General features: G+C 49.7%; 1 protein-coding gene across 1 annotated transcript in view; it reads right to left on the bottom strand.

Moving 5' to 3' along the window:
* Nucleotides 1–23,170: 23,170 nt before the first annotated feature.
* Nucleotides 23,171–24,679, bottom strand: part of LOC144178723 (atrial natriuretic peptide receptor 1-like) — a gene marked incomplete in the record, with an annotated part of 186,817 nt that continues 185,308 nt past the window's right edge. The window contains 1 exon segment of the mRNA XM_077706794.1: nucleotides 23,171–23,628. Coding sequence (XP_077562920.1) covers nucleotides 23,503–23,628 — 126 coding nt within the window.

Below are 24,679 nucleotides of genomic sequence, written 5' to 3'. Positions count from 1 at the left end.
CCTGTCTGCTGTCCTCCGTGGTCGAGCGGTTTGGATTGGTGTAATACACGGAAAGTAACTTGCCTGTGACGCGGGAGAGAAACAGATTTTTGGTTCTTGAACATTTGGACAACTCCTATCCCAGTCACCTTCAAATTTTTACGGATGGCTCAGTCAATCCGTACAGAGGGGTATGTGAAGCGGCGTATGTCGTTCCTGATAACCAGGTTTCCTGGGCAGCACGCCTAAATCATGTGGTGTACTCCACCGAATCCGAGTGCATTGCCATCGCGGCTGCTTTGAGGAAACTTAAGTCATATAATCCGCAGGAAGTTGTGATTCTGACTGATTCAAAAGCAGCACTACAACGTTTGCAGCATGGGATCCCACAAAAAGGGTCTGTCACCGTTCTTTACGGCTTGTGCAAGAACTCAGCAGCAAGGATTTTAATGTGCGGTTTCAATGGATTCCGTCCCATGTTGGGGTCAAGGGCAATGAGACCGCTGATCAGTCGGCACGGAACGCGCTGCTATTTGCACCGACTATTAAGGTTTCCGCCGATCACTGGAACGACTTCAGGCGAACAGTCGTCGAACATTTCAAGTCCCTGGGAGATCCCTATCATCAGCCTTGCGTCACAAAGGGCCTAACGAGATCGGAGGCAACATTGTTGTACCGCATACGAACGAGCTCAGCGAAGACCCCAGCATGGCTTTTCAAGGTGTGCCTCGTGCGACCCCCTCTGTGTTCATCATGTGCTGTGATAGGGGATGCACACCACTATGTATTGTGTTGCCCAGAGCATGATGTCGAGCGGACTGCGATTCTCTCAGCAGTTCGAGAGTTGGCAGCCCCACACAACACCCTGCACCACATCGTCTTCCCAAAGGGTGATTGGATGCTGCGCAGAGACGTGTCGCGCCTTCTACTAAGGTTCCTTCAGGAGATGGAACTGGCGAACTCCTGGTGAAAGGACCCTGACATAGACTAATTAGGAGGAGCTTGGGCGGAGCAATTGTCGGCATATCCAGCCAGGCTAACCCCGCCTGATCCCACACAACAACCACCACCACCACCACCAGGGAAACAAACAGCCCCATGTTTGTCCGATGGAATAAAACTCGGGTCAAGCTTCCAAGTTTCATTTCGCTAATTGGCTAGAAAGTATGCTCAGTCGCAAATTACAGACAAACGTATTTTGTTTCGTTGACTGCGCCCAGCTTCGTTGGGCATTCCTCTTCACAGAGTGGAAAGGTACTGAATTTTTGTTAGTTCTTCGGCCGCAATTGGAACGGCAGCCAGACCGTGCTCCCATGCCTCGGATGAGAGCTGTATCGAGGTCATTCGTAATCAGCATGACCCAAGAGGATTAACTCCCCTATCCCGAACAGCTATTTCGGTCGATGGGTAGAGCACGCCTCCAGCTCAAGTCAGGCCAAGAATACATTTAGAGGTTGTGATAAAACACATTTATTTTTGTTTATGGTGAATATGTATCGTTCATATCGTTCTCGCTTGAGTGCGCGTCGAAGTGGTCTCTGCAGAGTAGAATAACAAAAAGGCGACAAGAAAAAAATGGGACGCCATTACTGAAGATTAAGCTGTTTACACAAATCGAAAGGACCGGATCAGTCCGGATTGATCGCGTGCGCCGCGAATTCATTCTCTATATCTCGCTCGATCCCTAGCAGCCGGCCGCCCAGAGAAGCTGATTGCCGGACTGGCAAACAGGCGCGCAATGTACATTTTCTGCATACATATGAACCTACGCACAATAAGTTCATAAAAGGCGGGGTTAAAGTTCTAACGCGAAAACATTATGCGCCTCACGAGTTGAGAAATCCGGCGTAATTGAAGATCGTCCACAGCGGATGGTACAGCAGTGAAGAAGTTTTTGACAGCAGTATTTGATATGGCTTCCATGGGGAAGTCATATTGTTATCGCTTTGAAACCTCGTACGGAGATTCAACTCCCCCCCTCCTGAAATTTTTGTTTCTAATTCTGAGGTCTAGAAAAACAATTTGATCAACAATCAATAGCGAGCTAGTAAAAAGATGTTTACTACCTCCTACGTACTGTTACCTGCATTAGAGCAAATAAGTGAGCCGGAAAAGCCCATCTCCAGACTTCTCATCCTGCCGCCGGTAATGTGTCATATACCAGATTGTTCCTAAACTATCAAGGCATGTAGAGCAGGTGGTATTACGCGAGAACGTCCACTACAGACGAATTCTTCGTGATCTCAATCAAGAACTCAAAGAGTTTGGAACAGCCTCTGGAAAACCAAAGTGCAGCCGCCGTACGTGCACGACGGCGTTTCATAAATATTGAGAAGCACGACGGCAGAGCTGACGGTTGTCTTGGCAAACCGGTGAATTTAGAGCGACAAGGAGTCAGGATAGCTGAATGGAATTCAAAATGTTCGAAATAAATTTCACGCTGCGGGTTCGAGAAGCGCGTAGTAACGGAGGAGTACGAATTAATTCGGACATTGGGTGCTTTAATGGGCTCCAAGAAATGAAGAACACGACAGTTCTTGTATTTCGCCTCTTCCAATGATACATCCTCGGTGCATACTAATAAAACCCATGACCTCGCAAATAGCAGCTGAGCTCGTTGCCAGGATTTATCTTTTGCGGCATCTGTAAACACGAGAAAACATTTTAAAGCGCAGCTGAATATGGATCCCTCGTCTCTGTTCAGTGTCTTCATCCGCATGCTTGGATGCGTGCGGGAAAGCCACCGTTTGTTGCCCGCTTTGCGGCACTGTCAATAATGTCGTTTGATCCGTGGAAGTAATGATGCAACGCACATGTAATACCGGTCAGTACGTCCGTAACCGACGTGGCCTTGTAACTCGAGGGGTCCCATGGAGTAAGCGTAGTATAATATCTACACACAAGGCCAACACTATGACGATATGTAAGCTTCTATAGTTCTAAGTTTCTGTTAATGGCAAGAGGACCGATGCAAATAATCAGCGTTAAATGTGCAGTCATTAGTGATGGAGTGACCTGAAGCGGTGCACTTCCCATCACCGCTTCCGGTGACGATGTCACCAGTGTCATCAACGCGGTGAAATATAGGGGAACACCGCCGAGTGTCGCGGGTGGATCTTGCGTCCGAAGCGACACTAAAACTGGGAAACAATGCATTCACTGCTAATCAGAAATTACACGAACGATCGCTGGTCAGTCATGGCTTGGGCATGAGAGCATCTAGAATTTTTTTTCTGGCGGGGTCAATGAGCGGAAACGCCCTTTTAGTCGACGCTATGTGCACAGTACAGAACACCGTAATGATTCCCCGCACTCCACGACGGCACATTTCGTAAACCACACAGAGTTTTGGAGCGCGAAACTTCAGATGTTCATGTATTTAGGTCCTTCGAAATTCGTTCAGTTTGACACCACCCTGATTTACCGTGCGTGTGCGCGCGCGCGCGCGCGTGTGTGTGTGTGTGTGTGTGTGCGTGTGGGAGCTTTTAAGAAAAAAAAAGGCCAGGGGATTTTTATAAAAATCTGGACGAGACATTCGATGAAGCGCAAACATTGAACTAGCTTCAGGAAATTTTGTAAACAGCCTCACCGCAATGCCGACAATTTTCTGAAAGATATCACCACTCAGCAGCTTCACTTTTTGCGGTGTTGCTCGCTTTTTCTTTTCGCTCCTTCGGATACTTTCAACGTGCCTATGTTTCGAATGTCCCTTTTTTGCGCGCTGGGCCGGTTAAAAATGTATCACTCGCTTGCGACGTTCCGAAAAACAGTCATGTTAAGGAGATCATTTCTAGTTGCATCGCTGCCTTAATGGCTAATCCACCTTGCCAATTTTTTGCTTCAGATCGCGCAAGACAATTTTGACAGCGGAGCTGTTTTAGCTTTTAGTTCTGCCAAGAAAAAAAATACCGAGAAAAAACACCGAGCGCACGTGAGAGAGAGAGAGTAAACATTTATTGCCCAGTCACCAACCTAAGTCCAGGTCAGCTAAACGACGGATCCTGAGGCGTCACTGTCTTCATAGTAGTCCAGAATGTCCTTGGAGATCTGGATATGAAGGCAGAGAGCCTTCTGGGCGGCCCGAACCTCTGTTCCAGGCGGGGGAGCCAGCCAAGTGTCCCACGAGGTGATGCGAAAGAGGGAGGGGGGAAGCTTCGGGGGGTGGCAGTCCCAGTAGGAGTGGGGAATAGAGGGGTATGCGCCGCAAGAAGGGCAGGTTTGGGGTACTGGAGTACTTGCGAATGCGATGTAGAATGTGGTGAGATGGGAGGGAGTGGGTATGAGCCTGGCGGAGAAGAACGGTTTGGGCGCGAGTGAGGCGCGGGTCTGGAGAAGGGTAGACTTGGGGGGCGAGGCGATAGGAAAGTAAAGCGAATTTACGGGTCTCACGATCATGAAGACGAGTGGAAGGAGGATGGCATGAGGTTGGTCAGAGCATAGACGGACCCGGGGATAGATCTCGGGAGAGCGCGTTTACTCTTGCGTCGCCGTCCATGTTAGCGTGGCCAGGTACCCATACCAGGACAAAGAGGTGAGAAGGATGTCTGTTGAGACTGTCAGTCACTAAGTTAGAAGAAAAGGGGTTAACGGTATAGCGTAAATAATTTCGGATGGCGGATTGCGAATCTGTGAAGATATAAGTGGAGTGTTTGGTGGAGGTTGTGAGAGCAGCATGCTCTATGGCAAGAGCGATGGAGTTCTCTTCTAGGGAGGTGGCATCTGGCGGGCAGAAAAAAGGCGTTTGTGCGAAAACCAACGACGAGTGGCGTAAAAAGGCTGCGGTTACTATTTGCGTACAGGGAAAATGACTGGCGTCTGTAAAACATACCGCTGATCCTTGCTTTTCTAGAAAGGAGACACGTTTGGTGAGGGCTTTACGGCGCAGAAAGCGGTGGGTGGCATGCCTGGAGGGGTTCATATCCTTAGGTAGGGGTTCTATGCGGGTACGAGGGAACGTGGCCCAAGGAGGGGAAGTTGTAGGGATTGGAGGAAGCGAAGAAGTAGGGTAGGCCATCGTCTGCAACAGTGCCCGACCCTGGTGAGATGTCTGAAGGCGCTGAAGTTGGGCTTGTTTGTGTATCTGGATACATTCTTCTATAGTGTTATATGGGCCGGTCGCGATAAAATTGTTAGTAGGAGCGTAGCGGGGCACGCCGAGGGCTATGCGGTAGAGCTTACGTAGAGCTGCCTCTAGTTTGGTTAGTTGGGTGGGCGTGGGATGCAGGTATGGCACTGTGTACAGTATGCGGAACATGGTAAAAGCATCTATAATACGTAGGAGGTGTTATTCGTGTAAGCCAGAGTGGCGATTTGTGACGCGGTGCAGCAGATGAATCATTTGCTCAATCTGAGAGTGTATAGTTCGAAGTGTAGGGTAGGAACTACCGGAGTAGTGATAAGTAAGACCTAGAATTTTTTAGTGAGCCTGTTTTGGGAATTGGGGGGTTATCAATGGAGATGTTGATGAGGTCACGATCAGGGGCTCTGCCTTTCTTGTTCGTTATGATCATGAGAGCCGATTTGGAAGGGGAGATAGCGAGACCCAAGGGGCGAACATGGCTGTTTATTACGACACATGCTTCTTGGAGGGTTTCTTCGAGTTGGGCTGGGCTACCATGGGAGGACCAGAGGGTAATATCATCGGCATAGATGGAGTAGGAGAGGTGGGGGATAGAGTCTAGGAGGGGAGGCAGTTGGGCTAGTGCCAGGTTGAAAAGGGTTGGAGACAAGATTGAGCCCTGTGGTGTGCCAGAGGTTAAATAAAAAGATGAAGCCGACGATCCCGGGATGCTTAAAGAGGCTGTGCGGTCTGAGAGAAAGGATTTGATATAGTTATACATTCGGCTGCCACAGTTTGTTCGGGCAAGGTTAGCGAGGATGGCCTGGTGTGAAACTGTGTCAAATGCTTTGTGAATGTCGAGGGCTAGGAGGCCGCGAAGTTGGGAGGAGCTTGGGAATTCGTAAAGATCTTCAGGGATGCGGAGCAGTGTGTGCTGTGTCGAAATGTGACGGAAGCCGGTTTGGATGTAAGGGAGGTGGCAGTTGTGTTCCATGTGCCATTCGAGGCGGGTAAGCACCATGCGTTCGAGAAGTTTGCCTACGCACGAGGTAAGGGAAATGGGTCTAAGATTGTCTTTAGATGCAGGTTTTCCAGGTTTGGGGATAAGAACGATGTCAGAATGTTTCCAGGGTGAAGGGATCGTGCCAGTCTCCCAGACATGGTTAAAAAGAGTGAGGAGGGATTGTTGAGAGTCTGAGCTCAGATTTCTCAGGATTTTGTACGTGATTTTATCCGTGCCGGGGGTGGTGTTGTGGTGTAGGGAGTCTAGTGCTCGTTGTAGTTCCTGAAAAGTGAAGGCGGTGTCCATGGGCGACGCTGGAAACGACTGCTCGCGAAGTTTGCTTGTATACGGTGGTCTGCACTATTAGGGAACAGTAAGCTGCGGATAGAGTTGGCGAGGTCGGTAGGGGACTCTTGTGTGGTAAGTAAGAGCTCCGGAATCGGATTCATGTGTTGTGTTGGCTGAATGAGAGTTTTAAGGAGAGACCAAGCGCGCTTTGTGCTCATATGGGAGTTTAGTGAATCGCAGAGTGTCCACCAGTTCACGCTGGCCAATCGATTGGCATATTCTTCTGCCTCCTGAGTGAGTAGGTTTATGCGGTGCCGAAGATGGTGGTTAGATTTATTTCTGCGCCAGCGCCGCATAAGAGATCGGCGAGCGTCCCATATGTGAAGCAAACGTGGGTCTACGTACGGGGCTGCGAGTGTGGGGGCAATGAGTTTGGTGTGTTTTTTATCGTTTTCACGAAGGGAGGATAGCCAAGTGTCAGGATTTCTGGTGTCCAGAATGGGAGTGTTTTCGTCGCGAAACCTTGTCCAATTAGTGACCGAAATGCGGGCTTGTGACCTCGGGGCTGACTTATGAGAGGGGACAGTGATTGAAATGATTGCGTGGTCGCTCCCGAGGTTTTCATGTAAGTGCCCCCATAGGGGTGTGAGAGTGCCCTGGTAAAATGCAAGGTCAGGGTTCGTATCTCGTTCGACAGAGTTGCCTATATACGCGTAGGATAGGAAGTGTCGTTGAGGAGAGAGTAACAGAGGAGAAATGCGTCTACGAGCTTTCGACCCTGGGGAAGTATGGATGAGTAACCCCACATGGTATGATGACAGTTGAAGTCGCCAAGGATGAGGGAGTCCTGGTGCGGATCGCGAGAGCGGGTGAAGAGTGGTTTAAGAGGAGGTGTTGGTTTCCGCGGGTGGTGGTATACGTTGCCCACTCTGAGGGTAGCAGATGAGTGAAGGTTGGGTTTCACAAGAATGCCATGAGTGTGAAAATAGGGTGTGTTAAAATGTGAGGTGTCAAGTGCCATGTACGTGAGGTGTTTCGCTATTAAAGTGACAAGATTAATGGAATGGGGGTCTTCAGGGTCACCTGTGTGATACGTGTTGTAGCCCGATACAGCTGGGGAGTGATAGGCTTCCTGAAGGAGGATGATCGTGAGCTTTGGTGTACGCTTTGAGGGCGTTAAGTTTCTTGCGGAGGCCGCGACAGTTCGTGAGTGCGCGCCCCGTGAGGAACGCCCGGCGTAGGCTAAGCATGCGCGTGGGCTTGCTCCACGTGAGGAGCTCGCAAAAAATACAAAAATAAATGCCAAGCGCACGTCGGCGTGCGTCTCGTGAGGAGCGCCCAGCGTTCGTGGCATGCTCTCTTGCGTGCTCTTCTCTTCGCCAGTTCACGTGCGTTCGCGCCTGAAACGGGGAGCCCAGAGACGCCGAGTTCGCGCTACAGACGCCGAGTTCGCGAAGCCGGTTGGCGGGCCTTCTAGCGCGTGCTAACGCGGTACGCTTTGGTAGAGATGTGAGAGGCTGCGGGAAAAATGATCCGGGCCTGCCAGTCGCGGAGAACTTTCAGCGGCAAGTTCGGAAATTTGTGTGAGGTGCAACAACCGGGTCTCCGACGAAGAGAGAGGGGCCGCCAGCTGTGCTGTTTCTCCAGCCTTGCGCCGCTAGTGCGAGCTGCGCCATTTTTTTTTTCTCGAGGAAAATACGCACTGCGGCGCGCGGGGAATCCACACACAGCTTGGGATTGCAAATAAAGGAGGCAATACGCGTCGTCTTCATCGAGGAGTCGAAATACAGTAAAACCCTCACAAGTAGCGAATACGCTATATTCTAAATCTCGCTTTGTTCGCAGTGTTTCATGGGCCTAACGGCAGAGCACTGAGAGCGAATAATCTCCGCTTTCAACGAAATACCGCAAATAACGAAGCCAGATTCCTGTCCCGAGGAGTAGTTAGTTATAAGGAGGGCTTATGTATGCCTGTTTTGGCTACGGCCCGCACGGCGGCGTGAGCCGTGCTAAAGTCGCATCCATGGCGCAAAGCCGGCGCCAAGAAGGCGCCGTTTATGGCGTGGTATTGTCAGACATTCTTGAAAATGTGCCATCCGATTTAGTTCCTCAGCTTTCACCGGCACGCTTCAGGACCCGCGCAGGAACTTCGGCATGCACGGCTCGAAGCATACGGTAAGGAAATAGGCCCACTCGGAATGCTGCTGATCCTTGTTTTCCCGCAGTGGATTACAGGGTGAGCCCAATGTGACTTGAAGATAGCGACCCTTCGTACAGTGACACGCCACGCACATGTGCCATCTGAGCCATGTACAAGAGCGCTGAAAAGAAAATCATTGTGCACGATACTGAAACTTCAGACAAAGCGTGCTCCATGCTTCTTTTCCGCTTCATTGTTGTGCGTTTCCGGTTACCTGCCTCCGGGTCCTGCTCTATTATCCTTTAGCCCGAGGATACAGATCCGGTCAAGAATGAAACTGCAGGCGAATTTTACAAAGAAGTTAAAGAAAGGTCCTATGAATGAATGAACGCATTTGGGGGGTTTCCAGAACGGTAGATGGGAGCTCTGTCCTTTCAATATGTTTACTAGAAGGACCTTAGCTTCTGCTAGCAACCATTTTATATTTAGCAACACCAATGCCGTGCTGTGTTGGCATCATCCATTGAAAAGAGCGGATAAGTGAGTGAGTGAGTGAGTGAGTGAGTGAGTGAGTGAGTGAGTGAGTGAGTGAGTGAGTGAGTGAGTGAGTGAGTGAGTGAGAGTGGGCGACTTGCGTATACTTGTGTGTTCATTTCAGGATAACAACAGGTTGCGTGGTTGAGATTTATGGGATTGCGGTTTTTTTCATGCCGCAGTTTTTGTACAGAAAGCTCAAAACCAGTTTTAAAAATTGCCCCTTTAGGGAAGTTACGCGGCGTTTCAACCCTGTTACTGCAGTCCTAGGCCTGTTGTGACAAGCAACTGGTTAGTATTTAGCCCGTAGCCACTCCAACTTTTAACAGCGGAGCTGTTTAGGGGCTCGCAATGTCTGTAGATGGTGCCTGTCACGCCAGGCGAAGGTGCCCCGCTGGGCCGACAGATGGCGCCACCGCCTCGGCGGTCGTCCATGCGCGATCTCGGTCCGCGGAGCAGGTTCGCCTGCGACGATAAACTGGATAAACTCGATGCAACGATAAACTGGATAAACTAGCAGACGTCAGTGGGTAAGTTTCGAGTACGTACATACCGCGGCAAGTGGCGTTTCTAGCAACCGCCGCCTTTGCGGGAGGGGTCCGCCAGCAAGCCGAAGTCGCCAAATACCTCTGCCGTAGTATAAAGAAAGTTTGCCTTATGGAACCGCACTCCTTCAGCCGTACGCGCCCACCGCTGGCCCGCCACGTTCGGACCTTTACCACGGACTCAGACCACCACCACCACCACCACCACCACCACCACCACCATCATCATCATCATCATCATCATCATCACCATCATCATCAGCCTACCTCGCCCACTGCAGGGCAAAGGCCTCTCCCATAGATTTCCAATAACACCGGTCGCCATGAAACACATATAGCCAGAACTCTACGGACTACACGTGCGTGTTGTGTGGCAATGCTAGGGCCCCGACCGCCCACTTGCTGTGGGACAGTGAAGTGCGACCGAACGAGGCGGCAACCAGAACAGACCACCTGCCGTGGATCCAAGAAACATTGCTCAGTTCCGATAAGGACACTCAACTATCAGCCGACCAGCAGGCCCTGGCGGCCCTCGAAAAGCAGCACCGGAGCGAAAGCTGCGGGGCGACGCCCCCCCCTTACGGGGCAGCGGCGTCAAACCCCGTACCGCGTAGCGAAGGGGTGGTCCGAGTAGGGGTGACGTCGGGATCGACGAGTGGCTACGTCCGGGCGCAGTGGACACATTGTGTCTGTTGCAGGCATTCAATAAAGTCTTTATTCCATTTCAGTCCTGTGCTGACTGCGACCAATTTATGCCGGCAAATTTCTTGATCTCATCTCACCACCTAACTTTCTGCCGCCCCCTGCCACCTTGGCTTGCCTCCTCTAGGGATCCCTTCTGTAACCCTTAATGACCAACGGTTATCTTGCCTTCGCATTACATGCCCTGCCCACGTCAATTTCTTCTTAATTTCTACTAAGATGTCCTTAACACGCGTTTGTTCCCTGACCCACTCCACTCTCTTCTTGTCCCTTACCGTTACACCGATCATCTTCAATTCCATTGCTCGCTGAGTCGTCCTCAATTTAAGTCGAAACCTTTTAGGGGCCTCCAAGTTTCTGCCCCACATATATGCCCTGATGAACTGCCAGACATCCGTGGGTCAGCTTCGAGTGCGCACATACCCCGGCGAGCGGCATTGTGAGCCACCCACGCCTCTCCGCAAGGGGGCAGCCAGCGCGCTAAAGTCAGCTCCGCTGTTTCGGCAGATTTCACAGGAGTGGAACTGGCTTTAATTCAAACAGCGAAGCTGCTTAACACATCGCTAGAGTTTGGTGTCCGCAGTTAAAAATACCAAGAAAATGCCGAGCGCGCGTGAGCTCGTGCCTCGCGGTGACCGCCCAGCGTTACCAGCGCTCCTTTTTCAATCCAAGCATACCCACTAAGGGCGACTGGCCCAGGTTGGCAAAAGAAAAAAAAAAACTCCACCGTTCGCCGTAATCGTGGCAACATTTGCTCCGAACGAGAGACACGTCATAAAGTACGCCCCTGCAAAATTATGTCCAATGATTATCACTTAAAAGAATGAAGGAAGCTCGCCCTTATAGCAACGATGGTGGAGTAAAGGTCGTTGCGGCAGCGAAGAAAAATCGAATCGGCTGCAATCGTGGACTTAAAACGTCGTGGTGGTCATGAAGGTTGCGTACAGCTTCGCTACCTTCAAGTCTTACGCGTTAGTGTGAGCTTCCTTCATTTGTTTTTAGATGCGACGCTGAGAGGAGCATCTTTTGCCAGCGGCCCTGTCCTTCCTGCGTCGTTATCGTCCGCGTCCGCACAGCTGCGTCTCTCCTCCGCTCGCCTCCTCTGCTCTCTCCGATAGCGCCGATAGCGAACACTCTCTCTCAACAACTGCACGCGGCGCAAGCGCGCTGTGCGCAAGTGCAGTGCCCTCTCTCTCCGCGGTCTCCCCTCCTTCGGGCGCGCTGCACTTCGCTGCGCGCCCGAGTGCGCTGCACTCAGCAGCACGCTGCACTCTGCCGCGCTCTGGCCGGTCTCTCAGTCGACGGTCGTCCGCGCTACGCTTGCTCTCTCTCTCTCTCTCTCTCTCTCTCTCTCTCTCTCTCTCTCTCTCTCTCTCTCTCTCTCATTACCCGACGATTGCTCACGCAATTCGAGTAATCGACCCAACGGAAACGCACAATGGAACCCCCTTCCGCGTCGCATCACACCAGGGTTCCCGCGAGGGGCGGTGGGCGTAATTTTGTTTACTGCTGAATGAGGAACGTGACCGGAAAGTTTTTTTTTTTTTAATTTGCGATAGAATGCCCGTTGGCCTAAAAATAACCTATTTAGAGGTATAGAGATGGGCACCCGTCTCTCGAAGGAAGGCAAGTGGGGTCCCCAGAAGCGGTGGTGGGGTCCCCAGAGCCACCGCTGGAGGTCGGGCGGTCTTCCAGGATGGAGGCCTGTGCCTCTCAGGTGTCGCTTTCTGGCTCAGTCCAGTGAAGCACATGCCCATAATAGATGGTCCGCATCAGCTTGTTATGCAGGAGATCTGCAGAAGGGGCAGGTGTCATCGACGGGGGCATGGTAGCGTGGTGGCCACGCCCGCGTCACAGCAGGCGAAAGCGCCACTCCAACCCGAAGTCTAGGCAGCAAAACCTGTTCCCAGCGAGCAAGTCTACTGGGGAGGTCCGTCCCACACGGTGGGATGAGGGCACGTGTGGCGCGACGCAGATCGTCCTTCGGTTGGAGAAATTTTTCTATTGGACCGGTTGTTAACATTGGCAGCGGCCGAGGAATAGACGTAGAGTGACAAGCCCTATCCGCTGCAATGTGGGCGGGGAGCATATTCCGCCGAACCCTCAACAGCCTGAGAGGGCAGGGGTTCGCTTGACTTTAACCCCTGGCTACGAGTAGGCGCTGCTTGGATATACTCGCTGTGCACAGTTCTGACATAATTGTATGATTTTCAATGTGTATTGCATCCGCTGTGTTAGAAGCCTGTGTAAACTTACCGCATCTTGTATGTACGTAGTTCACGCACAGCCTTTCTTCCGGCAATGCCTTTCGTCTCATTTCGTTCCTTTTTTGTAGCGTGAGCTGCACTAGCCGAGGTTGAGCAGTTTCGCGTGGCTCCTGGAGAGCCGTGCTGCGCATGCGCGAGGAGCAGTGACGTCACACGGCGCACAGAACGTTGCTCGCTGCCCGGCGTCTCTCACACACCCCACGCGCCCAGCGTCTTCGCCGACCTCCGTTCCGCACGTGGCGGCCCGGTACACTTGATGATCATGCGAGGGGTGGCCGGGTGTGGAACCGATGGCTCGTGCGCCGCACCAACACCGGCGGGCGCCTGTGGAGCCAGCTTATCTCTGGGGCGATTGGTGACGCTGCGCCGGAGCCGCTTGATAAATATACATGTGTCACATAATGCGCATACCGTGTGTGAGTGTGTGTCATTGAAGCAGCAGAAAGCATGATAATCAAGCTGATCCTAGACAACCAGGAAAGCTAATAATAACCAGCTGAACCTTAGCTCATTGGGGGACTTCCATGCTAAAGTAGGCAAGAATCAGGCTGGAGACAAGGCAGTTGGGAACTATGGTCTGGGCTGTAGAAATAGCAGGGGGGACCTACTAGTTGTGTTTGCAGAACGGAATAACCTACGCATAATGAATACTTTCTTCTGTAAACGGGAGAGTCGGAAGTGGACCTGGAGGAGCCCGAATGGGGAGCATAAAAATGAAATAGACTTCATATTATGCGATAACCCTGGCGTAGTGCAGGATGTGGAAGTGCTCAGAAGGGTAAGGTGTAGTGACCACCGTATGGTAAGATCTCGAATTAGGCTAGATTTGAGGAGGGACCGCAACAAGCTAGTACGAAAGAAGCCGATAAATGAGCTAACAGTAAGACGTAAAGCAGAAGAATTCAGGATCGCACTGCAGAACCGATATTCAGCTCTTAACGATGAAGCCGAGCTTACGACACAGGAAGCCAGCGACAACCTTACACTCATTATCACGGAGTGTGCAGTAGAAGTCGGGGGCACTATGGCTAGACAGGATACTGGTAAACTTTCACAGGAGACGAAAGATCTAATTAGGAACCGCAAACCATGTCAATCTCTACCGCAGCTGACAGAATAGAACTAGCGGAGCTTTCGAAGTTAATCAATAAGCGTAAGACAGCTGACATACGGAAGTATAATATGGAGAGGATCGAATACGCTGTAAAGAACGGAGGTAACCTGAAAGCAGTGAAGAGGCGTCTTGGCGCGGGGAAAAATCAGATGTATGCACTTAAAGATAAGCAAGGCAATGTCATCACAAATAGGGATAAAATAGTCACAGTGGCCGAGGAGTTCTATGGGGACCTGTGCAGTGGCCGGGACATCCAGGATAATGCCGAACGAGACAGTAGTTCAGAGGAGATAGACATCCCACCAGTAACGACCGAAGAAGTAAGGAAGGCTTTGAAAGAAATGAAAGGGGGCAAAGCAGCTGGTGAGGATCAGATAACAGCTGACCTCTTGAAAGATGGCGGAGAAATTGTACTTGAAAAACTGGCAAACCTGTATACGCAATGCCTAATGACCGCAAGTGTACCGGAATCTTGGAAGAACGCGAACATCATCCTAATCCAAAAGAAAGGCGACATGAAGCATTTGAAAAATTACAGGCCGATCAGCTTACTGTCAGTCGTCTACAAGGTACTTACCAAAGTAATCGCTAACAGAATTTCTGCAACCTTAGATTTCAGTCAACCTAAAGAAGAAGCAGGGTGCGTATATCCTGGCATAGCCGAGCTAAGCCACTGCTAATTTTTTTTCCATCGGTTTTCATACTTTGCCTTTTAGTAATCATTCGCTACGCGTGACGGAGGAGGTTGGGTTGTAACAGGTGTAGCTTTTAGTGGCGCCCTCAGCGCGAATAAGGATGACAGTTTATTCGAAGAAACTTTCCCAAGTGGTATGGGTCCGATAATGGGTAAGCATTCTTCACAACCGCTAGTCTTCGCACGTGCCCCTGGCGGTATCCAGTGTGTGGATATTTTGTTGTTCTTTTTGGCGGCTGGAAAGGATGCTGTCCGCATCCGTCGCAGTTACGCAAAGTTCATCCGGGCTTTCTTACGTGGCTCATTCACGGTCGTAGAACTTCCCCGCAGCACGCAGAAGCAACGCTCGTAAGCCAACTTTTTAGAGACCAAGCTGTTGCATAGTGCGATTGACTGATATGCATCAGAACCCTTTAAACTTGGCGTCCCTGCAGTACACGAGTCCGCCACCGGGGAGACATTTTTTAGGGGCAATGTAGGTGTTCACATTAAAATATGAAGCCCCTGAGGTGTTTATTATATACTGCATATGACCCTAGGCACATCCATGAAGTGTATAGTGTGTTAAGTGACAGATTACGGGGAGGGGGGGGGAATTGGAGGAGAAGCCTAAGCGTGATTATGCATTACAATGAAACGGCACAGGCTACAAGACCAAATGTTCCCCGTTGCCCTGCTAGCAGGCCTTTACTTCCCTGCGTTCTATACCCGCTGCGCGTTCCTTGTCTACCACCATTACGATCAAGCACACAGTTCACATCGTACGTTATATCCCCTTACTCTTACCTGGAAACACTAATTGCAGCAAGCCAAAAGACCGCGTGTTTCATATCAAGCGCCGACGAAAAGGCAAACATCTAAAAGCCCATTTCTCGCACCCGCCAGCAATCCGAACGCAACACGCAGAGTTAGCAAACGCCGGCCTGTTGCCTTTTTCATGCCATCGACTCGCGCACGCGCACGCCCATAGGCGAGGCGCCCCGAAAAGCAGCACAAACAGAGCAGTGCCAGGGTATTCGGCGTAGTGCTGCTGCCTGCAGCAGGGCACAACGGCAAGAGCGGCGGCAATAACGAGCCCGAACCGCGTATAGGGCACCGATGGTGCGACACAACCCCTTTCCGGGAGCGGGCTCATTTGTCGAAGCGCACGCAGTTGCGGGCACGCAGGCAGCTCACGCGCGCTGCAGTGCAAACAGGATTACCTTCGGTCGGCAAGACGCCTGCTGGTAGCCAGCGCTCGACGACTTTGCTCGGCTGGTCCACGCGCTGAGCGAGGAATCATCGGAAGACTTCGTGCTCGGAGTGTTTGCACTTCGTCACTCACTTCTCGGTGTGACAGGAGGACGGTCCCCGTATTACCTCTCTTTATATCCCTCGCACTATATATATATATATATATATATATATATATATATATATATATATATATATATATATATATATATAGCGAATCAGAAAATGGGAAATGAGGGGCTCCGTGAAATAAGACAGAAAATAAGCACCAGACCGGTATTCTGGAGGTCGTGGGTTCGGATCCCACCCGGCGGGCATTTTTTCACCACTTTATTTTCGACTCAAAAAATTCTTCATCTGTTCCTATGACCCACCACAACCTCTCCTTTGCTTTCCGAGGTTCCCTTATTTTCTATATATATATATATATATATATATATATATATATATATATATATATATATATATATATATATATATATATATATATATATATATATATATATATATATATATATATATATGTGATTATTCCTGTAGAAGACTTGTCTCGAAGTCGAAACGTCGAAATAAACCCTCCGCTGTTGCTGTTACCGAGGTTTCTTACTTTATATATATATATATAACCACTTTGGAAGCTTTGAATCATCAGTGAGGTGAGAAAGAAATGTTTAGTTTAGAGCGACCATAAAAACAACAAAAAATACAAATTCAAAATGCTCCTTGTTACCAATAACTTGGTGCAATTTCTAGGACAATTTTAGAAAAAGTGGCCAGATTTAGGCAAAACACACGAAGCAGTGCGACGATTACCAGCTTTTTTCTCTCCCAGCCCTCATGTCGCCCTAGGGACAGTTAAGGGGTTTTCGCGAGGAATGGGGCCGTTGTGTCGGGTCCACATTTTTAGTTTGGACGAGAAGTTTGTTATTGCTGCTGCTGCACATGAAATGAGATATCCGAAGCTAGTTTGCAGGAAAAAAGGACTTTCAATACCCCAAAAATAAAAATGTCTGTAAACCGATTCGGATCACAGGCGCGTAAAAAGAATCGCGTGAAACTCGGAACTTCTGTTCTGTTCAGAGCCTCTGTTCAAGCCCGAACAATTGGAGCTATCGCCGCAGATTTTTTTTTTCTGTGGGACATTGCATGCACTTTAAAAAAGTTAAAGTATCTATTTTCGGTTATAAGGAATTCTTTTCAGTCAGACACAAATACCTGACTCCTTTTCAAAAATTGCTAAAATGTAAGGTCGTGTTTTTCTACATCTGAACAGGTTATATTTTTAAAATATTACTCGTCCATTCAGTCTTATTGTTCCTGTCAATTTTAGTTTATGCGGAGGAAAAGTTCAATTTAAAGAATGCACTGCATTGGAGGCAATTTGGGCATTTTTCTTTAGTTTGAAAACCAATAAAAAGAGGCAAATTTTGATTTTTTTAAATATTTCCCAAATCGAGGCGAAGGTTGTCATTTAGTACCTGCCTCAGGAACATGTTGCATTATTTGTGTAGTTTTGGAGCTACAAAGCACAAAACATCACTTTATAATCTTACAAGCAGTATTGCGGTGACGTCTTTGAGTGGTTCCTAAGAAACTACTTAGTTTCTTAGTTGGTCCTTTATATATATATATATATATATATATATATATATATATATATATATATAGAAAGATAAACTCACAAAGCGTGCAGAAATAGTATAAGTAAAGAGTCGGATACACAGCAAGAACAATAACAAACAACGTTTACTTACGTAGCGGCAACGGGACTTGCCTTCATCAGAGTAAAGTTACATGATTTTGCTGTGGGGCTTGTTCTTGCTGTGTATCTGACTCTTTACTTATATATATATATATATATATATATATATATATATATATATATATATACCAAGGTTGCAATCCTTATTGCCAGTGCTATCCGGCTGTTTTTTGAAAGATTTTAAGTGCCTTTTTTGATGCAGTGATAAGCGAAAATAGAAGTCGAGAAAAAATCCGCCGTTTTTCCGGTAGCGGGAATCGAACCCACATACGCCGCATAACGCGTGTGGTGCACTAACCAAATGTGGTATCCCGTGACGGCGTAAGCGCTGGTTAGCGCCCCGACACCAGAGGAATATGCGTCCGGACAATCCCCCGCTAGTTTTACACAAACGCTATGTGCCAAGTACTTGCAGATGGGTATGCGCCAGTGGACGCGTACTCCGGAGGCCTGTCTTCCACATGCGATCATGCTTCATCATCGTCATCGGTGGGCTATCATCATCAACGCCCGTCTTGGCTGTTCTCTGGGGCTCGCACCCTGTCACGTAGGACAAGGCTCGTCTAATAAAGACGTTCCCCAAGACTTCCGGTGCGCGCCTTACAATATATATATATATATATATATATATATATATATATATATATATATATATATATATATATATATATATATATATATATATATAAGAAAACATCGAACAAGGTAGAAACCACGACTGTTGCCAACGTTTCAGCAAACAGACTTGCCTTCGTCAGGGCACCCACACATACATACATACGCAGGCACGTACGGCACAATTGCAAATGTCCGACATCCCCAGGACTCCAAACTGCAGTATCCATGGTCTCCACAATCCGCTGACCGAAAAACATTGATATTCAAAATGGAGAACGGCAACTTGGAAGGACGGAGCCAAATATAAAGCCCGCAAGCACGCAAACAAAGAAAAAATTACCCCATCTTCCCGAGGGGAACCCTGAGTAGGATGCGGAGCATCGGGGAATTCCGTTTCGTTCCGTTGCGTTCCGTTGTGTTAGTAGCTGGGTTAGGGGGAAATTGTTGAAGTTCCGGTACCGCCGCTCAACGTTCTCGAACCGACGCTGCTTGACGTTGCCGAAGCTCAGGATCCGCTGCTCGACGTTGACGCTTCGAAGCTTCGCGCTGACGAAGTTCAGGGTCTGCCGCTCGCTTCAAGCGTTATCGTTCAGCGTCGCGTGCCCTTCGCTTCGCAGTTTTGTCTTGAGTGGACGTAACGGTGCTATTAGTGTTTGGGCTGATGCTGACGCGTGCTTGCGTCAGCCCACTCACTGACGGGACTGTTGCTTCCATCACACTTCATCGGAAGCATCAACGGAGTCAACCGAAGCAAGCGTAGCACTGAACGCGCGCAGTGCTCTACCGGCTTTATATTCACACTTGAAGGAGAGAAGACTAGAGGAGGAGAGTAGCGCATGCGCCGCGAGAGCAGAAGCGAGAACGCAGGAGAAGCGCAAGCAGGTGGTAGGAGACAAGTGGAGAAAGTAATGCGCAGCTGTTGGAGAGCGGGAAGGAGGAGAGTTGCGCATGCGTAGTGTGAGTGCGGTCGCCGACGCCGCGGGACATACCCCCGAGCAAGAGATGCTCCGCATCTAAAAGAAAGGGAGACAGAAAGAAACAAATGCCCCCGCTCGCGACCACGTCGCGTTTAAAAGAAAAACAAACGCACACACCCGAACGCCTTGCACTTTTGCATTGAAATTGGGAGCTGAGTTCTTGCACACCCAGAATTCTTCAAATTTTTCAAAATTTCACGGAAGCCTAACCATAAACAGCTTCGCTGTATAAACGTGTGTGTAAGACAGAGGGATCTACCAGCTTTTTTCTTTTAGACGTTCCTCAGTTCCCAATAAAGAGCCCCTCTATCTTTCTTTCTCTCTCTCCTAAGGGCCTCCTCCCGTTTTTCCGGAAATTGTTGCCTCTTAGACCCTGCTCCAAAAAGAATTTTCCCGTAGAAACTGTAGCCATATTGCTCAGAATGATGCTGAATTCAGTCAACTCATAGTTCGTACTGTTGCGTAGTTCAAACATTAGCAACTCAGTGTTGCGGGATACGTTGGCTACTCTGGATGCCATGTATAGTACCGAGACCTTACCACTGATAGTAAGCCAGTGGCAAAAAAAAAACGCAACCCTTTTCCTTACAGTACTTTTGAAATATGATCCGGTAGGCCAAACGCAAAGATCTTCGCGAACAGTACGGGGTGCCACAAGGGTCGATTTGATTGCTCCTTCCTTTCAATATTGTTATGGCCGGACTCGTAGACAAACTATAGCCGGTAGAAGGCATACAATAATCAGGTAGCTGACGACGTTACGATCTTGGCAGAATGAAATGGACTCGAAACGACATCTATAGATGTCGTTTCAAGTCTGGTATGCACTATAGTGCATTCCCCGCACTACATGAGGATGTACTCTGTCTATAGAAATGCTGCTTTCTGGTGGATTTCAGCACGCTAGATGTCGCGTGCAGTTGAGCGTCATTGCCGACCAGAACGCATACTAACTGGCTCCTGGCATACTTATATCCAGTAGGGGTGCCACTAACTGGTTATATAAAGTTTGATTTGATTGTAGGGTTTTAACGCGCCGACGCAACGCAGGCGATGAGGCGCGCCGTAGTGGAGGGCTCCGGATTAATTTTGACCACCTGGGGATCTTTAACGTGCGCCGAAATCTCGTACACACGGGCGTTTTTGCTTTTCGCCTCCATCAGAAAAGCGGCCGCCGCGGCCGGGAATCGAACCCGCGACCTTGTGCTCAGCAGCGCAACGCCTTAGCCACTGAGCCACCGCGGCGGGTGTTATATAAAGTTAATCAACTGATGGTGATATGGGGAATCTACCTCACCCGATAAGAACGCTATCGAGCAAGTTTGAATTTTACACTTCAAAAATACCCCTCTCGCTTGTTCAAAGTGTCAGTGTGTTTGTTTCCTGGTGCGCCTATGGGACTTGTTTTAACCAAAGCCCGAACGGATTAGTTTGAAAGGGTCGTGGCCGGCATCCCTCAGCGCAGCCGGATCTAAGAGCGAACTAGCTCTGCCGTCACTCCCGACCTCCACCCCTGAACTCAATTATCAAACCACGCAAAGAGGCGGAAAAGTTCCGCCGCCTGCTGTCCCGGGAAGGCCGGCTACTTTTTTTCGTCTGACGGTCCACGGGTCCATTTCCTCGCAGAGAACACTAAGTGGAGGACACAAACTTCCCTATTACGGATGGACGCCCTCTCCCGAAGGAGACCAATTCAAAGTGGCAAGTGCCTTCAGCGTCCCTCATGAGGCATGCCATCTCAGATGTAGCCACTGACGCTGCGTGGAAACGGAGAACCTACATCGCAGCAGTGGCAGCAGTAAGGGTTGCCGGCAAGGTTTCCAGAGAGGTCTACAAGCTCGAGGAGATGCCGTCAATTACTACGGTTCACTGCAGGCAAGGGCTTCAATGGGCCTTAATTGCACACCAGAAATGATCCTTTTTGGCATTAAGATCTGCACACTTTACACGGACGATGCTAATATATTCAAAGCTCTCACCGGGCTCTAGCGGCTCAGGTCCTTGGATTACTGCATCAAAACGTATTGTGCCAAGCTGGAGCAGCAGTAGCAAAAAAAAAAAAAAATCCTTCAATTCCTGTGGGAACCGCGTCACTCTCGGAACCCAGTAACGAGGTTGCTGACAATATGGCGCAGGTGGAGTCCACCCTGTTCGCAGCCTTGACAAACGGCCCAGTTTTAAAAGGAGCGCCGACAACGACATCTCGAACTATTGGCCTTTTTTCGCGAGCAGGCACCACCCATGAAAAAACCAGTAGCAGTAACAGTAACTTTACCCGAAGGGCTGCCCAGAGGCGCCCAGTTTGTTACTGCCACCGCCCCCGCAGGCTATGCGCTCACACTGAACGCCACAGCCAAATGGCCGTACCGAAGCACCACGGCATCGGCTTCCACCCACCACTGCGGTCGCCCACGCGTCTTGTCGATGTGGTTCTAGCCTCCTCACGATTCGCCACCTCCTGTGGCATTGCGGTGGCCTCGGGAACATACGGCAGAAGCATCTTTCAGGCGGCGTGACCACTTTGGAAGAATGGACGGCACTAGAGCCACTAAATACTAGACGGCACCAACAGCAAACAAGAAAGCAACTTTGTTATCATTATGGCACTTCACTTGCGAGGCCGCCAGAGCCAGACTTACGTGTTTTACCTCCTTTCCGGTTTTCCCGCAGGCCAACGGCTGTCCAATCACCAATAGTTTTAGGGGCGAAACCTCCTTAGGGGCTCGGGCTGTCGGCGTCTCCTGTCGTCGTCGTCAATCTTCGTCGCCGTAGTCACGGTACTAAAACACTGAGACACTCATTTTCCAACGCCTCGCGCTGGAACGCTTCGTGCTTCAAGCAAAGCTGTATTCCATCTCCGTGGGTAAAAATACCGAGGCGCCAAGAATGCACTTATACACTACATGCTTCGCACTTCCCCAAGATTCACGTTAGTGGAGATGGCACGGTTTTCGCCTATACACTAGGAAAACCACCGCAGGAAGCTGTTATCGAACATACATCCTTGCCAGCGTCTTAGCCACTGAACCATTCCTGTGAATAGCACTTATAAAGTATTGACACTTTCCAGGTGTGTGACCTTTATACGCAAATTATGAAATGCAATAAGGAGGCAGGGTTAGGGTATGGACCTTAGCCGTTGCGCAGTCTGATTGTTCCCATATGGAGTCGCACCTGTAAAAAGAGCAAGGTCTATTTTTCCTGCCCCGGTCTTTGCTGCAGAACTCAACGAAAGGGGTGTTGACTTTTCTTATTAAACAAGCGTTGAGTTGTAACGTCTCAAATTTTCTGAATCGTAACGTCGTCAGGTTGCCTTGCGCTGAGTGTTCTTTTCCTATGGCAGTACATAGGAAAAGAACACTCAGTTCTTTTCCTATGTACTGCCTCACTACACGAAACAAGAATGTTCCGTAGAGTTACTAGTTACTGCAGTTTTAGAATACTCTCACTTCCAGTAATTTCGACTTCAGTTTTTTCTGGCTCCTGCCCCCCCCCCCCCCCCCCCCTCCTAGTAATGTTCACGCACCTGTTCCGCTTGGCCAGTCTGGATTATGCACGGAAAAATCCTCTAAACCATGAAGCCACAGCCCCGTACGTTTCGATACGATACTCAGCCGACAGGGAGCTCGTCACGTGAGCTCGAAAGGGCACGTGATGGGAGCACCAGAAATACCTTGAACATGCCCGATCATGTGGGGTTAACAAGGTTTATAAGCATCATAAGGTTACCTTTACTTGCGTAATTGCAGGCTTTCGGGCATATCTGGAATGAAGAAACGAAACAGAAGTTCTATAGGCTTTTCACTCGTTACGCGGACACAAAAAACAAAAGGCTGTAGTAACTAAGTAGTAATTGAAACCTTGGCATGTTTGACAAACTGGCCTCCAACACAGTCCCATCATTTCCGCTTTGTTGGGGTCGTCTTTAAATACGATTGTTCAGTCATAGCCACTGTAGACAACCCTGTTTCAATTTTTTTAAGGGGGGGGGGGGGGCGAGAATGGGATTACAAGCCGAGGCGAAATCTTGGCTATGAGGTGTACCGTAGTAAACAGCTCAGCATTAATTTTGACCACCTGGGGCTCTTTTTCAAGCGCCAAAATCTCGACACGCGGGCGTTTCCCTCTTTCGCATCCATCAGAAAAATGGCCACCGCGGCCGGGATCGAACCCTTCTCCTTGGGCTCAGCAGCACAACGCCTTGGCCACTGAGCCACCCTCTGCTAATTACAACAATAAAGAGACAAACAGTGCACACGAGAGAACTCCCCTCATTTCTTTTGTTTTTTCTCGCGTTTTGTCCGTAAAATCACTCTCATCGCCCTACTGTATAGATGACGCAGGCGGCATATTGGGACTCCTCCCCTATATAGACTTCTGTAAAGGTGCAGACGGCGGCGCTGTACGAGCGCGTGTCGCGCTCCTCCCACGACCCACGGGAAGCGAAGGGCAGGTGTGAAGGGGTCGTATCGCTGGAGATGTGGAAGTATTGTTGTGATGGTAGAAGAAGGCAGAAACAAGAAAACGGGCGGCGCCGCGCCCCGCTTGAAACTTGGCGCCGTGTTTCGCGAGCCACGGCAGGAAGCCTCAGGAGCCCGTCTTCCGCTGCTGCGTGGCTTCGCCGGCCGTGCACAGCGAACCGGGGCCGCCCGACGGCGCCGCGGCTGGCGCGTCTTCGCCCAGTAGGAAGTACGTCGTCTCCTTCCCCTTGCCCTGCGTGAGGGACGGCACCCCGGGGAGTTCAAGACGCTGAACAATGCTTCCCGGTGACGCGCTCGAAGTCGAGACGACTTCTTTTAAAGAAACATCCCATGAGCTGAGGAAATGTCTACTTTTAAAGGAGAGAAAATGGGGATTTTATTCGGGGGATGTCCACTCGCTCTTTGGCTTGACTTTAGCGACTACTCCAGAAAAACTTGTTTAACTCGAAATTTCTTTTAAAAACCAGTTTTCAGTGCAATGGACCTTTCCGCGCCTTGATAAACAGCGCGAGCAGCGGAGAAAACAAAAACTACAGTTGGTGGCTCTTTTCACCCCGATTTTCGGTGAAGATGCCCAGTATGACCACGAGGTGCGCCCATGGAGATAGCTAAGAGGTTTGCCGTGCATGCACATCGCGCGACGCTTCTTAAAGCGAAGCTTTCTATGTCTAGCTGGTGCTGTCCATCGTTATACGCCAACCCGCACTGCAGGAAAGCCAACCTACACAATAGGTTTTCACAGACGCGTGCATCAAGAGCCTAAAGAAAAGTTGCTTCCATTGGTCGGAATCAAACATGAGTATTTCACTCTATGAAGGCGACGTCTATTCCAATGCGCCATTCTGCCGACACGGTCAAAACAGTTCGTATTTTGGAGTTCGACTTTGACTCAAATTGCACGGGACAAAGCTTCGCGTTTTAACCATCGTTCTGTTAAGAAATGGGTTTTGAATTTTTTATTCATGGTAAAGGCCGGTATTTGGGTGCGCTGTTGATGATTACTGCGTTTCCACGTGCAAATCTTTGGCCGTCTAATGACTGAGCGCTTTGTCAGCGGCCACCGAATGCCAAGCGGAATCTGTTAGCAGTTGGGCCCGCCGTGTCTACAGCATGCATCAGAAGCGGCGGCTTTCATAAGAGTGAGCCACCAAATGTAATGGCGGCGCCTGACAGCGCATGCGCAGATAAAGGTCATAAAAAGGTCCATGGATCGAACTGGATGGACGTAAGCTTGACAGCCCCGAGCGGGCTTTGAAGCTCTTCGCCAAGAAATGTTAACCAAG

The sequence above is a fragment of the Haemaphysalis longicornis genome, unplaced genomic scaffold, assembly GCF_048455015.1.
Source record: "Haemaphysalis longicornis isolate Haplotype H1 unplaced genomic scaffold, Haemaphysalis longicornis Haplotype H1 scaffold_4, whole genome shotgun sequence".
In the NCBI taxonomy this organism is placed as follows: Eukaryota; Metazoa; Arthropoda; class Arachnida; order Ixodida; family Ixodidae; genus Haemaphysalis; species Haemaphysalis longicornis.
Note: the sequence above shows the minus strand (reverse complement) of the source record. Positions and strands in the feature narration are given on the sequence as shown.